This window comes from Pseudoliparis swirei, chromosome 21 (assembly GCF_029220125.1).
Source record: "Pseudoliparis swirei isolate HS2019 ecotype Mariana Trench chromosome 21, NWPU_hadal_v1, whole genome shotgun sequence".
Lineage (NCBI taxonomy): Eukaryota > Metazoa > Chordata > Actinopteri > Perciformes > Liparidae > Pseudoliparis > Pseudoliparis swirei.
The window spans coordinates 4352358-4369634 of NC_079408.1; the positions used below are offsets into that span (position 1 = coordinate 4352358).

The window sequence follows — 17277 nt, forward strand, 5'->3', positions numbered from 1 at the left end:
AACACTTATAAATCAACATTAAATACATTAAAAAACGCAACAACAAAAGAGTAAACATTCATAAAACTACGTTAAATACCTTAGAAAACGTCACAAAAAAGAGAAAACATTTATAAAACTACTTTAAATACCTTAGAAAACGTCACAAAAAAGAGAAAACATGTATAACTACATTAAATACATTACAAAACGTAACAATAAAGAGAAAACATTTAGAAAACTACATTAAACATTAGAAAACGTCCAAACAAAAGAGTAAACATTTATAAAACTACGTTAAATACCTTAGAAAACGTCAAAACAAGAGTAAACATTCATAAAACTACGTTAAATACCTTAGAAAACGTCCAAACAAGAGTAAACATTTAGAAAACTTCATTAAATACCTTAGAAAACGTCCAAACAAAAGAGTAAACATTTAGAAAACTACATTAAATACCGTAGAAAACGTCCAAACAAAAGAGAAAACATTTAGAAAGCTACATTAAACATTAGAAAACGTCAAAACAAAAGAGTAAACATGTATACAACTATATTAAATACATTAGAAAACGTCAAAACAAAAAAGTAAACATGTATAAAACTAAATTAAATACATTAGAAAACACCACAACAAAAGAGAAAACATTTAACCTATAAAACTACACAACACAATTTGAAAACGCAACAAAAAAAGAGAAATCATTTATAAAACTACATACAAAATGTTGTTTTTATTTATTATTAATGAAGTAATTAATAAAACAGCAGAAAGCGTGAAAACGCTCACGTCAAAGTGCGCGGTCGGCTATTCACCGCGAACGTTGGGCATCACCGGAATTTCCGAGGGACCCTGAAGGCAGCATATTTCCGGGCACCAACCTGCAGGTAATTCGCCTTTCCCTCTGTTCGTCAGTCGCACAGGTGAGTGTGGGTGTGCGCGCGCGCGCGTGTGTGTGTGTCGACTCGTCCTCTCTTGGGTCAAATGCCGAAACCTCCAGATGACGCAGTGAATGCCGGGCGGTTGGACTGAGTCCCCCGGGGGACTCCCTAAAAACAACAACAACAACAACAACAACGAGCGGAGCTAACCGTTTGTAACCGTTTGTAACCGTTTGAAGACGCAGCGGGGCTTCGTGATTTGATCCGTGAAGCCGTTAAGCCTCAACGTGAAGGAAAGTCGCTGTCGCTCGAGGACACACGTCGTCGCGGTAAGTGTTAACGGTAGATGGCGAACGGAAGTTAGCTAACGTCATTTTAACGTCACGGTCGGTGTTATTCACCGGGAACACGGCAGCTCCGCGGGCCCCCGGTTCACGTCTACGGGGCCGGTGGGTGGAGCACTGGGAGCCGTTCCTGGGAAACCAGTGCTGGGAACCTAACGTCCTAACTAGCTAGGATACATGTGTCTCCTCGACTGGCATCCTTCCATGTTCCCTTGAGGCCACGACCTTTCTCAACGGCCACTGTTCACACGGCGGACATTGATTTGGAGGTTTGTTTCTCTCGGAAGTTACGGTTCTACTTTGTGACAACAAGAAGGGAGGAGGAAGTGTCGGTGGGTAAATGTAATATTATTCTATTTTATTCATATATTTTATTTTTCTTCCAAATTAAAAAAATATATTGCGCACTATTTACTTTTACAAATATTGTATTGCTTATCTATCTATCCGTTTCATTTGCTCTTTAAATATGGTTGAAATAATATTGTCCTGATCTTTACGTGTCATAATTAATAATGTTATTATTGTCCAACTAACAGTCTCTAAAAGTCAAAGGTATTCAATTTACAATGATTTAAAACAAAGAAAAGTCTAAATTAATACTGAATATTTCAAATTAATTATCCTCCGAAAAAAATAAAAATAAAGAGTATTTAAAAAGAATTCTTTAACTTTTAGCAACCGGAGGGGGAAGGTTCTACCTCAGGACACCTGCACCCCCCCCCCCCATGTCCATCTCCCTCCGCTAACCGCTTCACCTCCATCTCTTTCATCTCCCAGCAGCTCCGCTCCCCCTTTTCGGACCCCGCAGTGCAAACCGCCGCCATGGCCGCCGCGGCCGAGTTGGAGCAGTTCAGCGTCCTCCAAGAGGAGCTCACCTGCCCGGTGTGCCTCGACCTCTACCGCGACCCCCACCTGCTTCCCTGCGGCCACAACTTCTGCAAGTCCTGCATGGACCGCCTGAAGCGGCAAGGCGACCGCGGTCGCTTCCGCTGCCCGGAGTGCCGCGACAGCCACCGGTGCGGCGTCAGCTTCCAGAAGAACTTCAAGCTCGCCAACATCGCCGACGACTACCGCCGCCTCCGCCGGGCGACCGCCGCGGCGTCGAGATCCAGAGAGCCGCCGCCGTCGTCGTCTTCTCCGCAGGCGGAGGCGGCCCGGAGTCCGACCGCGGTCCCGTGCGACTACTGCCCTTCGGTCGGCGTCGGCGGCGAAGGGCCTTCCGCCGGCGGCGAGGACGGCGCCGCCGCCGCGCCGTCATACGCGGTCAAGACGTGCCTGAAGTGCGAGGTGTCGATGTGCCAGGAGCACGTGAAGCCTCACCTGGAGCTGCCGGCGTTCCGCGAGCATCCGCTGATGGAGCCGATGAACGACCTCTGGAAGAGGAAGTGCCCGGATCACGACGAGATCTACAGGTAGGACGCGCTCGGAAGACGGAACTTTTCAATAATGTTACCGCGGCGACGACCGAGCGCGTCGCCGTGGTAACATTATTGAAAAGTTCCGTCTTTCGCCTCGGAGTAAAATTCAGGTTTTTTATCTTCGGTTCTTCTCCGACGCCGCGACGTTTAGATCGACCGCCTCGGAGCTCGGTCCCGTTTCCGCGTCTGAAGCTCCTCTTTGTGCGAGAACGAATCTCCAGGAGATCTGAATTCATCTGAATCCTGATTTTATCAGTTATGCAACTTCAGATATTACTGCATGGAGGACAAGACGTGCGTGTGCAACGCGTGCACCATCGAAGGAGGGCACTACGGACACACCATCAAGACCCTGAGGAACACCATGAAGGACCTCAAGGTGCGCCTCGACACGCTCATCACGCTATGAACCATGTTCTCATTCTATGAAATGAATCAAAACATCTTTTTCACTTCCATTATAAGGCTAACATCCCACACACATTGTGGTTAGAATAGCTGCATTATTATGTTTAAAAATAATTTCGTAACACCAAATCCTTTTGTTTTTAAGTGCATTGCATTCAGAAATCAATGTGCAGGAACTCCTGATGAGTCTGGAATCCTGCTGAAGGACTATTGTCTGTGTGTGTGTGTGTGTGTGTGTGTGTGTGAATGAAAGTCACATGACCGTAGTCTTTCTAAAGGGCCGTTAAACCCACTTCCCGTGCCTCCATTCTCCCGAGCAGAGCGAGGTCGAGAGGCCTCCAGCTCCTCGTCGCTCGGTGCGGTCGCCACAGGAACCCGATCGATTTACAATTAACGTTAAATTGTTAAAATGTCGTGCGTCCAAACGGACTCGATAAAGACGCCGAGACTTCACCGCATCTCTGCTCTAAATGAACTCGTACGACAGGAATACAAAGGGCCTGAAACGTGACTTTTATGCGTCGGAGGAATAAATAGGAGTCGGTCACGCTGACCGACTTTTAACACGTGAGATCTTGAAGCGTGTCGTGACCTCGTGACCTTGTGACCTCGTGACCTCTTCCAGGGCTCGCTGGAGAAGAAGCTGCACAAGGTGGAGAGGAAGTACAGCCTGGCCGAGAAGAAGCTCCAGGAGCAGAAGGAGAAGGAGAGGCAGAACAAGGTAGCGCAACACGGACAACACATCTTAAAGAAAGTGTTTACAGTTCGACGTCCTGAAAACCTTTAAGTGTCTGTCTGTGAATAAAGGCTGCGACTATTATAATTATTTTCATTAGCAATTAATTTGTTAATTATTTTCTCGAGCAATTGACTAATTATTTGGTCTATGACACATATTTAAAGTTCTCAAATGGGGGTAAGGGAATTAAAAGATATACACATTTAAAAATTCCTTTTAAATATAAGTGTTAAAAAAAAGTTTTTGTTGTTGTTGTGTATTTTATTCAGTCAATCAAATCAAATACAATACAATATTATTCTATATAATATACAAAAGAGAAAGACTGAAACGGTATCGGTAGAAGCAAAAAATGCTTATAAATTCGTATCCTAAATTAAAATCAAATAATCAGAAAATTAATATAAAATAAAAAAATAACAATAACAAAGGAAATACAAAATAAAATAAAACTATATATATATTCATCCCCAGTATATATATCATGAACTATATATTATAGTTCATGAACTGAATTGTATATGTTTTATATTTAATCACACACTTTTGTTTCAACCCAAAATGCTTTGCACTGGTGAGGGAAAAAACATTTCACAAGAGGTACATCACTGAAAAAAAAGGTGATTTAAAGTATGAAAAATGTCCATCTTATTATCTTACAGCCTAAAGTGAGGTCATAATCTGTCTTCCTTTTTTCAACATGCGGTCAAAAACCACAAAATATTCAATTAGTTGTGCGTTTGCTCTCTGAACTTCTGAATGACAAAACATAAGAGTTGTTAAAACGTGAAAGTCCGCCTTCAATACCTTTTTACTGTGGTGAAATAAGTAGAAAATAATACAGCAACATTTGCTTTGCAGTTGAACTTTACCAAAAGTCCTGTTAACGTCCCGTGCTCTTCCTCCTCCTCCTCCTCCTCGTGTAGAAGTTCCTGGACGACTCTGAGCAGTTCCTGGCGCGGCTCGGCGAGGACATGAAGGCCGCGATGCTGCGCTTCGTGGAGCAGCTGCGAGAATGCACGCGCAGCCACTGCTCGGCCAACGGGCCGCTGATCGAGAAGAACATCTCCCGGATCGGCCAGGACCAGGCCCGGCTGCGGGAGGTCCGCTGCGGCATCGAGGGCCTCGTGCAGGAGAACGACCCCTTCCGCTTCGTCGAGGCGAGACGCCGCTTCACCTTTTTAGCGAAAGCCGCATTCACAAAAGCGTCGCTGAAGCGGATCCCATAAGCAAAGTCAAAGGACGACCAATCGGCCTCTTTCGCCTCGAGTTTAAATCTTTTAACTTTCATGAAATATTCGCCCCGACGGCGAGTTGCGAAAGCCGATCGGTGTTAAGATGCTCCGTCGTTGGTGAATCTAACTGCTGCTCTAGTGGAGACAGTTATTCAGACGTAGAGGGGAAAGACACCGAGCTGTCTGAGCCTCGTGTATAAATATATATACAGGACTGTCTCAGAAAATTAGAATATTGTGATAAAGTTCTTTATTTTCTGTAATGCAATTAAAAACAAAATGTCATGCATTCTGGATTCATTACAAATCAACTGAAATATTGCAAGCCTTTTATTCTTTTAATATTGCTGATTATGGCTTACAGCTTAAGAAAACTCTAAAATCCTATCTCATAAAATTTTAATATTTCCTCAGACCAAATAAAAAAAAAGATTTATAACAGCTGAGTGTTTTTCAAGGCTCAGGAAACCCTTGCAGGTGTTTCGAGTTAATTAGACAATTCAAGTGATTTGTTTAATACCCTACTAGTATACTTTTTCATGATATTCTAATATTTAGAGATAGGATATTTGAGTTTTCTTAAGCTGTAAGCCATAATCAGCAATAAATCAGAATAAAAGGCTTGCAATATTTCAGTTGATTTGTAATGAATCCAGAATGCATGACAAATTGCATTACAGAAAATAAAGAACTTCATCACAATATTCTAATTTTCTGAGACAGTCCTGTATATAAATATATTAATGTTATGAACCCAAACACGAGGGCGTTAGATGTTCCGATGTTTGTGGGACGTCCACAACGAGTATAAAGCAGAACTCGTGGTTAGTTCTTCCGTGGTGGAGATGATGACTGTTTCCACGGAGTAAAGCCACAGAGATAAGCCCCGCCCCCTCCAAGGCACTAACGAAACGAAAGCCACAAATGGTCAAGCGAGTAAACTCCCGTGAGAACATTCGCGACGCTTTGGTGCGGCATAAGTTAAATAATATTAATAGTTTAAATATATTTAAACGCTGCCTCGTAATAATTTAGGGAGATGTCTTCAACGCCGGTTTTTTGTAATAGAAAAAATAAGTACATTTATAATTGATTATGAACTCTTTTAACACGAGACAACATATTATACTATTACCTTATTTAGACGGAAATCTACTCTGTGTCCATAAATCTTTTGTTTGTGTGTTTTCAGGCATACAAGACAACAGGTAAACAGTAAGTACTGCTTTTATATTCAACATTTCATTCTCGATTATTCCACAGATGATGATCTCTATCGATTGTTTAGTCTTTTAAATGTCAGAAAATTATTGAGTGAAAATAGACAAAATGTCAAAAAACACAAAGACATTCAGTTCCGTTCCCGTCAGACGTCACAATGAATAGGAACTCCTTCATCAATTCATCAAAATGCCAATTCACTTTCTGTTTATTGAAATCAATCAGGCGACTTCTCGATGCTCTTCCATTTATTCCACGCTTAGATGTAAATAATTAAAGGACAACCTGCCGCTGTTTGCCGTGAGGTGCCGCCGGCAGCTGAGAAAGAGCATGTTCTACCCGAGCACGTGGACATGGAGACGGATGTTCTCGGAGTGGTGACGACCAGGACCTCCCACTTTACATCGCCGCCGCCATCACGTCCCTCTGTAAGGAAAGCTCCTGTTTCCTCATGGAACTGTGACCTTTGACCCCAAACCACAAAATGATGTCTTTAACATACGACTTTACGAAGGGTCTAACGTTAAGTTTTCGTTCAAGCTGTTAGAGAGGTGTTGATTTGCTGGTGCCGCTGCTTAACTGCAAGCGGGGTGTTTCTGTTATTTCGTCCACCGTCGGTAGAAATGCCGTCGGCGCCTCTCTAAAAAGGTCCAATCAGATTTCTTTTCTTGGATCCATTATCATCAGGTCGTCTTTCAGGTGACCAGCTGGAGGAGGAGCAGGAGGAGAATGAGGAAGAGGCTCTGGAGGAGGAGGAGGAGGAAGAGGAGGAGGAGGAGGAGGACGACAGCAGCTTGGAGGAAATGAGGAGCGAGGGGGAGGAGGAGGAGGAGGAAGAGGAAGATGACGACGATGATGAAGGACGTGACCTCCTTTTCACCCCGGAAGAGGACGAGGAGGAGGAGGAAGATGACGACGATGATGACGATGACGATGACGGAGAAGAAGACGAGGAAGCGCCAGGAGTTTAACTCGGGGACAGGATTAGTATCCATATATTTTTACAGTCATAAAAGCACTTTGGGCAGATGTTCCAGGTGTGATGTCTGAGCGTCACGGTGCAGGACTCGAGCAGCTGACCTCCCCCCCCCCCCGTGGCCCGGAGGACTTGAACGCCTCTCACCGAAATTTGGCAAAAAAACCTCTCTGCGTCTCTGTCGCATGTCTTTGACGCCAGATTTTATACCACTTTGAAGAAGAAGATTTATGAGGAATTTGCCTTAACAGAATTGATTTAGATTTGATCCGATTTGTTTTGGGAACTTTCACCTGCATTTTTTTATATAGCTGGTGCTGGAGACGGATTAAAAACTATTTTAATTCCTTGCGTTTCCCAGTTTCCTATAACTCCAGAAAACCATCTGACCTTCATCTGTAACCAGGCCAACGCGTTCGACCAGGAGGAGAGCGAACACGCCCATGACCGCTGTGATTGGTTCATTCATGCTACAGTTAAACATTGCAAGTCAAAGTGTGTGTGTGTGTGTGTGTGTGTGTGTGTGTGTGTGTGTGTGTGTGTGTGTGTGTGTGTGTGTGTGTGTGTGTGTGTGTGTGTGTGTGTGTGTGTGTGTGTGTGTGTGTGTGTGTGTGTGTGTGTGTGTGTGTGTGTGTGTGTGTGTGTGTGAATAAGTTTTGTTTGCTTTGCATGACATTTAGAAAAATAAATGCAAAGTTTTATTAACTTTCTACAAAGACTATGATGTCTTTGCTTTAAAAGCAGTTCATGCATTGTTTTAAAAAATATAAGAAGAAATGTAATCTCAAAATCAATTTCAGGTGATGAGGAATTTTGCACTTTACTAAAAAAAAAAAAATGCTATGAAAGGCCTGGCATATTTGAATGTTAAAAGTAGTTTTTTTCTGATGAGATTTTTTTGGAGGGGCCAAACTATTCACAATATTAATAAAAGTACTTATAATAATAAAGCCTGTTGAAATGTGCAAAGCTGTCGAGTTGTCCTTTGTCGATAATATATATAGATAATATCACATGTAAGTGACATCATAATGAAAACGTATACGTTTAGGATCATATACAAAAAGAAATAGGCCAAAAGTTCAATTAAAAAAAAAAAAATAACTACTTAATGAATGCAATAATCCATTATTCACATAACATGCAACTTTAATATACATGTAAAAAATAAAGCCGTCCCGGAGCTTTCGTTCTGCTGTTTTTACGACACTGACGTAAAACCGGACGCAGTACTTTCCGCCCCGTGAGTACTTCCGGGGTCAGTCGCGACAGTCGGCGTGCGGATATTTTTGATGTTTTGAAACCCACGAGAGCCGCCAGCGCGTGTCTCCCGTTAAAGACCGACCGGCAGAGAGGCTGAGCGATGAACGCCGTCTTCCGGAAGGTAACGATGTCCGTTTGAGTTTCCTCTCCCGTAAAGTGACGCGTTTCCCCCGCAGAGGTCACAGTCACAATAACGATGCTAACAACGAGCTAACAGCAGCTCCAGTCCACTTGAATGGACCAATCGATTCATTACCTTTCTTCTTTCGATTAATCATCCTGATCACAAGTAATGTCTGGATTATTTTTTTGAGTGCAATCCAACAACAATGTATATTCAATTATATGAGAGAGAGAGAGAGAGAGAGAGAGAGAGAGAGAGAGAGAGAGAGAGAGAGAGAGAGAGAGAGAGAGAGAGAGAGAGAGAGAGAGAGAGAGAGAGAGAGAGAGAGAGAGAGAGAGAGAGAGAGAGAGAGAGAGAGAGAGAGAGAGAGAGAGAGAGAGAGAGAGAGAGAGAGAGAGAGAGAGAGAGGTCATGTCATTGTTTTTCTTCTTCAGTTGCAGGCGTCCCTGTTCAACCAAGCGCCTGCGTTATGCCGGTAAGTCTTCTTCTTCATCCTCTGCTCTTCTTCTTTTTCCTCCTCCCTTCCTTCTCCTTCTTTCTTCTTCCCCCCCTCCTTCTTCTTCTTTTTGTTTTTCTTCTTCTTTTTCCGAGAACTTTATTGTGAAGGTTGACGTCAAATCAGCCTTTAAAATGTTCACTTTCCTCTTGTTTTTGTTTATTTAAGACTTTTGATTCTCTGACTTCTCTTCTTTTTTCTCTTCCTGTTAAACTTGTTTTGATATTGGGAGATGGAGTTTGATAAACTCGTTAAACCACAAGAATGCAGATTATAGATTATTAACCCTTGCCCTAATAAAACAAAGTGACCATAGTGATATGAATCCTCTGCTTCTCCCGTTTCTGACACTTCCTGTTTGTATTTAAAGGGCCACGCCGCCCAGCGTCCTGCGGTGAGTCTTCCTCGAGGCCGGAGACGGGTAGCATGTTTCATAAAGTCTTCTTCTAACTTGACAGATGTTTCTTCTCCTTCTCTCAGCATCTGAGAACGAGAGGCGCTACAGATCCATGCCGACGAACGGCATCGGCAGGTGGAGACATCTAATCGCCAAAGAGGCGGTGAGCTTACTTTATCTTTTCAAAGGAAAACAATGAATGTCCTTCTGCATATTCCGGCTCTCGAGCGGCGCGTAGGCCGGGATTCGATTGTGCCGACGCTTCACTGCAACGTGACGCCGTTTCTTTACTCCCAGATTTGAACGTCTTCCAGACTCGAGTCATTTCAAATAATCTATAAACTTATTTTTGTCTAAACTGCTCACAAAAAAATGACAAAAATGTTATATCAATTGAATAAATATCATCTGATTTGAATTTGTTTTCATGGTATGTCTTCAAAGTAAGATGGCGCGGCAGTGTCCAGTCGCCGTCACGGCAGCTCCGCAAGGAATGTGCGCTCCTTTAGTTTTTGTGTTTATTTTTAATATTTTCTTTGCCACAAACACATCGGCACTAACAACATACGACCGCAGCACACTTTTGGACATAAACTTTTGCGCAAAACAAGGGTTTTTGTCCACTTTTTCCATCGATCCAGCGTGGCCGGCAGAGATCGTACGAGCGAACCACGACAACAGTGGAGCCGCTACACGGGAGACGAAAACATCGAGGGAAACGGAGCGGAATTCGGAACAGACTGAGAGTTCAAGCCCACCGTCCACCCCTGCCCAGCATCCTTCTTGCTAACGTCCAGTCTCTGGAAAATAAGATGGATGATGTTAGGGCAAGGATCAGATTCCAGCGGGACATGCGGGATTGTTATATCTTTTGTCTGACGGAAACATGGCTGACCGCGCTGGTGCCGGATCGAGTCATATGCCCAACCGAGTCCTTCTCTGTTTTCCGTGCAGACAGAACGGAAGAGTCTGGTAAATCTAAGGGTGGAGGGGTTTGCTTCGTGACTAACAACATGTGGTGTGACCCCAAGAACATTAAGACTCTTTCTCGTTCCTGCTCGCCGAACCTGGAACATCTGACGATCTCATGCCGTCCATTCTACCTTCCCCGGGAGTTCAGCTCGGTCATCATGCCCCTCTTAGGCACACACACACACACACACACACACACACTTGCTGTAAATGTTGTGTTGTTTTTTATTTGTAAATAGTGTGTACTTGTTGCCCTTGCACATTCCTGCTGAGCATTGCCACCTTCATTTCACTGCACACCCTGTGTGTGTATGTGACAAATAAAACATCTTGAATCTTGAATCTTGAATCTTGAATCCTTAGTGTTGTGTAAACACCCCCCCCCCCCCCACTGGTTAACATCGCATTGCAATGAATTGTGGGTAATTCCCTTGGGAAAAGTCTGCGTCCGATGCCGACTTACGGAGAGGCTTCATAAAGGGCTTAAAATGTGTCCGGTATTTATTCCAAATTTTTTTTTTTTAAAGTGAAATTCCGTCTTAATGTTTTTATTATTCTTTTCTTTTTTGTTCTAGCCAAAGAAAAAGAAAGACAAACAGCAGATGAAAGCGATGCTGGCGGAGACGGACACGGCGTACGCGACTCTGAACGTGAACGTGTCGGGTTACGACATGACGCTGGTGGAGCATTACGCCCAGTACATACACAACCTCTGCAACCGGCTCGGCATCAAGGTGGCAGAAAGGTGTGTGTGTGTGTGTGTGTGTGTGTGTGTGTGAGTGCGTGTGTGTTTCTGTGTCAATAATTCTCATTGGGGCTCTTATTCTGAAAGGGTTTGGTGAAGGTTGGAGTTGAAGTGAGGAGGGGGGGAAGGAGGAGGGGGGGCTCTGCCCTGTCGCTAGGTAACACTCTCCAGCCGTTAAAAGCAAAGCCAGTCCTGGTCTCCATGGCAACGTCATTGGTGTGAAGAGTCGAATGGAGTTTTGGTGGTAGTAGTTGTGTGTGTGTCTTATGTTTTAAATTAATACATACAGAAAGATATGATAAATAGAATATTAAGGTCAAATGTATTGTAAAGCATATGGGGAAGAGATAATTTGTCTGATGCATGAGAATGAATTAGATTTTATTGTTTAGAGATGATGGTCAGAATGGATGCGGGTGAAATATGAGACTTTTATTTTGAAGGCAAGATATAACACTGGTGTAGATGTGTAACTCTGTTATGGAATTGGTTCTTTCTTATATTTTTTTATATTCAAAGTATGCATCAATTCGACATTTACAGATGTCTTTCAGACAGTTGACATTACATGTGCAGATTTTTTTTGATTATGCTCATTTTATTTATACATATTTAGAGAAAAAAAGGGTAAAAAATAGGATAAATAATAAAAGATAGACGGAATGAAACAAAAAAACGAAAATAAAATTGGTTATTTCATATAAAAGTAAAGCAGAAGTTTGTCAAAACTATTCCACATAAATAAATATGTAATTTGTAAGCATGATAGACTTTTTTATTGTCTATGTTTTAGCAGAATAACTCTGATGTCCTCGTAAGTAGATGAAAAGACGACTCTATTGTTGTTTCTATTGTTCCCCATGAGCAGCTACGCTCTGCCCACCAAGAGCACGGAGGTCATGCTGATGCCGGAGCAGGGCACCAAGATGTTTGTGGACTCCGTCCTGAAGACGCACTGGCGAGTCATCCAGGTAAGAAAACGAGCCCCGCCTCCTCCTGTCTGCCCCGCCTCCTCCTGTCTGCAGCGCTTGTTTTGGAGAAATTATGACAAATACCCCCCCCCCCCCCCCCAGCTGAGCAGCCTGGACTCCGCGGCGTGTCCCGTGTTCATCGACGTCCTCACGAAGAACCAACCAGAGGGAGTCCAGCTCTCTGTGAAGGAGGTGAGATGATGAAGATGAAGATGATGATGAGAGCACATTACACTGAAGCACTTTTAACCTCAGTTAGTTCCTCAATGTTCGTGGACATCCGAAACCTTCTTCTTCTTCTTCATCCTCAGCCCTTCTTCTTCTTCATCTGCCCTTCTTCTTCTTCCTCCCCCCTTCTTCCTTTTCTTCTTCTTCTTCTTCTTCCTCCCCCTTCTTCTTCTTCTACATCCTCAGCCCTTCTTCTTCTTCATCCTCTGCCCTTCTTCTTCTTCCTCCCCCCTTCTTCCTTTTTCTTCCTTCTCCCTCCCTTCTTCTTTATTCTTCTTTTTCCGCCCTTTTTCTTCCTCCCCTCTCCTTCTTCTTCTTCTTCTCCTTCTACTTCTCCTTCTTCCCCTCTCCTTCTTCTTCTTCTTCCCTCCCTTCTTCTCCTTCTTTTTCCGCCCTTTTTCTTCCTTCTCCTTCCCCCCCCCCTTCTTCTTCTTCTTTTTAGCACAACATATTCTGTTTTTTCGACGATGAGCTTATAACGATGTCACTTCCTGTTCCCCCTCAGCACACCGTGGCCGACTTCCAAGCGAGGTTCAAAGGTCGTCCAGACCTGGAGGGGCTGATGGCTCAGATCAGCAACTAGGACACAAGGACACGCCTCCTTCAGACGTCTTGATTTTCTTTCTTTATTCTCTGACATTTCTTTACTGAATGCCGTGAAACGTGATAATTTGCATCGAAAATATTAAATAATAACTTTACACATTCAGATTTCATCAAGTTCTGTTCCTTTGTAGAGTAAATGTTGTGCACAAAGAAAAAAAAGAAGATATCTCTACACCTGTATTGCGCTTTTCTACCTGAACAGATATTTTTTTGTATTTTTAAGTAGACACAAAATTATATAAAAAGATACTGATGGTGGCTTTTTGTTATTACTCCTTCAGGTAAATAAAACATAATTAAACTATATGGAATTAAAACTTGTTAATCATACAAATCTAGTGTAGGGATACACATTTTTTTAAAGTGTAATTCTTGACAGTTTTAGCTTTAATTAATTTAACATTTTTTCCACCACTGACTGAAATCCAGGGGCATTTAAAAAAAATTGGGGGCAATTTTTGAAATAACATTTCATCTTTTGTTCAAAAATAATAAATATACTTATTTAGGCTTACAGTATATGAGCAATTGTCATAAAAATGGCAATAAGACTTTTAGGCAGTAGTCTACATATTCAAAGTGTTTTCTTACATTATTTGAACAAAAAATAAGACATAAATCAGACAATCATTAAATCTTTCTTTTATTTCTTTGTGGTTATTTCTTGTTTGTTATATAAACAACTATTAACAATTGTATCTTATTTGTTTCGATTCAAAATTGATTTTTTTGTGTACCTACCTAGTACAGGCAATACAGAAAGGACACACACAACAAAGAAAGAAAAAAAACGCTCTTAAATTATCATTATTAGAGGAAATTATGGGGGCATTTTTTTCAAGTGCTATCAGGGGCAAAATTATATTTCTTAGGGGCAGAACTAATATATTGATGTTGTACATCAAATTAAAGATCCCAACTTGGGCCACAAGAATCAGTGAGCCATTTCAACACAATTCAAACACCAAACACCACCTAAAATAATTATTAAAATATCCCAATCATAATTTTGACAGGCGGCGGCCCACTCGGCACGTTTTGAACTAGCGACACGTAAAAAGCTCGGAAAAAGCCAGACAGCAAAAAGCAAGACGACTCCTCCCAGATTCTAAACATTCCTTTCCTCGGATTCCTCGAGCTCGGTGATGAGAGGCCTCATGCTCCTCATCCCTTTCAGGATGTTGCAGAGTGCGTCTTTGCCTTTGGAAGTCAGACACCGGAGAATGCCGCTCATCTGTTTCTGCGAGTCGTTAAGGATCTCAACGACTCTGAGTTCTTTTCCGAGATCTAGCCCTCGTCCTCGAGCTTCTTCAGGACGAATGGCGTGTCGCTCACGCTCTGCACCAGTTGTGTCCGATGGCGATCCACAAAATGACCACCTAGCAAAACAAACCGTGAATACATGGTGAATTCACCACGTGAAAAACCTCTCATCGTTTCTCAATCAGAATTTATATTTCTGTGTGTTACTTACCTCCAGTGGTATCGTCTGGTTTTATTTGCTCGGGTTCTGAGCCAATAAAAAAATTCTCCCCTGAGATTTCTTCTGCTAAACAAGTATCATGGAAAAGGAATTCATAAGTGGTGCACGCAGAAAGGAAAAATAACTTAATAATATTTCCTAATGCAACAATACTGTTAAAACCCCCCGCATGAGACTAAAGCCTGGAACTACTTTGTGAGATTCTGCCAGATGTTTAATCATGCTTAACTTCTCGTATATTACCTTTCTTATCTTTGGCTCCAGGTTTTGTCTGGATGTCAAACGCGACGGGACCTCTGATGGTAAATCCGAGGTAAAAGGAAACTTGTTGTGCTTTCCAGAGGCAGTTTTGGATGTTTGCATGAACCTCAATCGCCGCACCTCCAATTGTTGCGAAGACTCGGTAGTTTCGCACCACCCCTTGAACTCTGACCAGGCGAGCTTTGACCGTGGCATCTTGGAAAATCGTATCTCTGGTCCAATCTTGTCTTGTTTGCACATTTTGCTCAAGGATCTTTCTGTGAACAATTCTGTTCAGACCTTCACCATTTCCAATGAAAAACAGGGGGCGGAGGTACCTCGATCGAAACTGTGCCTTGTATGTAACCGTGAGCAGTGCATGTTGTGGATCAATCGATTCAGATCAAGGACACAATTGGCTTCACTCTCCGTGGGCCAGGAGAGGAGGAGGACCAACATGTGGAGCTCGGGCGATTGGTTGGGGATCCGAGGCATTTTCTGTTTGAATGCATCCAAATGCTTGCAGTCGAGAGGTAACTCGGCTTCCATGTTCCTCAACATGATGTGAGCGAGGATGTAGTTGGCCAGAGCGACGACGGATTCTTTCTCAAGAAAGATTTTCTCCCACCATGTCGTTATTTCTTTGAGGTTCGATTCCTTGCATTCTCGGTCCAGACACGAGAGCACTCCGGCGGAGGTGTCCGCCAGGTTTTCTTTGAGCTTCTGGATGAGAGCCGCGCCTTCTGCCTTGAAATCTTCGGATGGGGAGTTCCCGAAAAAATTCTTGTAGCACTCTAAGGTGCCTTTGGAAATGTACGCGGGATCATCTTTCTGTTCTGGCTTTGAATAAGTCAGATATGTATCGAAGAATGCGCATTTTCTCTCAATGTCGTCTTTGAGGCCGTCTATTAGAACCTTGAATCTGCTGTGCTCGGCGTCTCCAAGGGATTTCAGGACCGAGTTCAAGGGCGCCTTCTTTGTGAGAACTTCTCTCCAAGTATCGTCCTGACTCACAAGCTTCTTGTACAGAAGGTTGCAGACATACAAGTAACCAAACTGCCCGTGGATGTTAAAAACGTTTTGGATTTTGGTAGTGCCATCTCCTCTCGTCTCCGTCCCACTTTCATTTTCAGCAAGTCTTTCTTCATCTTTGAAAGCTTCAATGGCCTTTGAGGCCAGTTCCAAAAGGGCTCTTGGTTTGGCGCAATGCTTCTGGTTCTTCAATTGGTTCTTATAGACGTGGCCCAGTGTATCAGCAATGAAGGAACTTTGGGGATATCTGAGCTTTGCTATCTTTGCCCACTTTTCAGCCTCAATGTAGTTTTTTAGTTCTATGGAATAAAAACGAGCAAGTGCTTGTGGAAAAAATGCATTCTGATTAAACCTTTCTGACGCCACCACTAGAACATTCACACACTCAAGTTTATCCTCAACACTTTGAATGTCTAGAATCAGCCTAGAAAACCTTTCCACATCCTCAATGATCCTTGTTCCATTGCCTGAGTCCTCTTCGTTGGGTTTTGTTTCTCTCTTGGTCAGCATGTCTTTGATGAAACTGACCAAAAATGAAGGAAACTCATCGCTGTTGAAATGAGTCAACAGGTAACTTGCCGTTTTACTTCTGGTCATACTGGTCTTGGCCAACAGTTCAGTGCAATGCTGCGCTATCATACGGTGAGCTATGCAGACTTTCATTTCAGAACTTCTATCTTCTTGGAATGTGATGATGAGATGGCCGAAGGTGCTCATTCGTTCCTTCAGGGGAGAGTCTCCGTGGGCGTAGTCGCCGTGTTTGAAGAAGTCCAAGCACTGAGACTCCAGGAGGTATGAGCCCGGTACGTAGGCATTCAGCAGGGACAAGCAGGCAGCAAGCTGGGTCATCTGTGGACTTTCGGCTGTTGTGGTGTTAATGAAAACAGCACATGCCTCTTGGATGTAAGTCTTGGAGAAATTGGTTTGCATGATGTTAAAGCCGTGAAATTGTTTGCTTTTATCCCCGTACCTTTTGCGAAGCTCATCTCTTTTCTCATCAAATTGTATCTTCTCATCTTTAGAAAGTACTTTCTGTAGGAAGACGACATGGGACGTCGTTAGAACTGCGTCCTTTCTTACACAGTTGAGTATAATCACCGCAGCCTTGCGGGAGTCGACGTGCATCTCTCGGCTGGCCATCTCGATCTTAATGCTCTCTTGCAGAGCTTCCAACCTCTGCATATTGTTCACCAGCAGCAGCACGGTCTTGCGGTTGCCATCTTTGAAGAGCTGGACAACCTCCTCTGCAATATTTGTGGTGTTTGAGGCCGAGTCGGTTAAAACGGCGCTCGTGAAGATTTTCCTCAAGTCCCACAGCACCTTCATGGCCAGCGTGGTGCCCCCGCACCCTGGCTGGTGGAACAGTTTAACAATTGTTATTCCCGGGGTTTTTCCCTTCAGTTGAACTGTTTGCACGAGTGCGTTGTATCCGTCTCGTTTGATGAAGGGAGTTCCGGAGCCATCGGCCACTCTCTGGTCGCTGATGTAAAAGTTGAACCATCTGGGTGGGGCCCC

General features: G+C 43.3%; 2 protein-coding genes and 1 long non-coding RNA gene across 9 annotated transcripts in view; 2 read left to right on the forward strand and 1 right to left on the reverse strand.

Annotated features, from left to right (window-relative positions):
- Positions 1-407: 407 nt before the first annotated feature.
- Positions 408-17277, forward strand: part of zgc:92594 (uncharacterized protein LOC436996 homolog) — a 41253-nt gene continuing 24383 nt past the window's right edge. For 2 of the 7 annotated variants that reach the window (XM_056442374.1, XM_056442379.1), the window contains exons 1-5: positions 619-1190; positions 1986-2620; positions 2897-3005; positions 3660-3755; positions 4700-4933. In XM_056442374.1, coding sequence (XP_056298349.1) covers positions 2031-2620; positions 2897-3005; positions 3660-3755; positions 4700-4933 — 1029 coding nt within the window. In that variant the 5' untranslated portion in view covers positions 619-1190; positions 1986-2030. The other 5 variants (XM_056442380.1, XM_056442378.1, XM_056442375.1 and 2 more) reach the window with 5 other exon arrangements.
- Positions 9532-13110, forward strand: LOC130211568 (39S ribosomal protein L48, mitochondrial-like). Its single transcript, XM_056442387.1, has 5 exons — positions 9532-9648; positions 11033-11202; positions 12071-12173; positions 12276-12365; positions 12907-13110. The coding sequence occupies exons 1-5, from the start codon at positions 9547-9549 to the stop codon at positions 12982-12984; spliced, it is 543 nt and encodes a 180-aa protein (XP_056298362.1). The 5' UTR covers positions 9532-9546; the 3' UTR covers positions 12985-13110.
- On the reverse strand, positions 14266-15091 carry LOC130211571 (uncharacterized). Its single transcript, XR_008835098.1, has 3 exons — positions 14734-15091; positions 14482-14556; positions 14266-14386 (listed from the first exon to the last, which is right to left on the reverse strand). It is a non-coding gene; the product is annotated as an uncharacterized LOC130211571 (long non-coding RNA).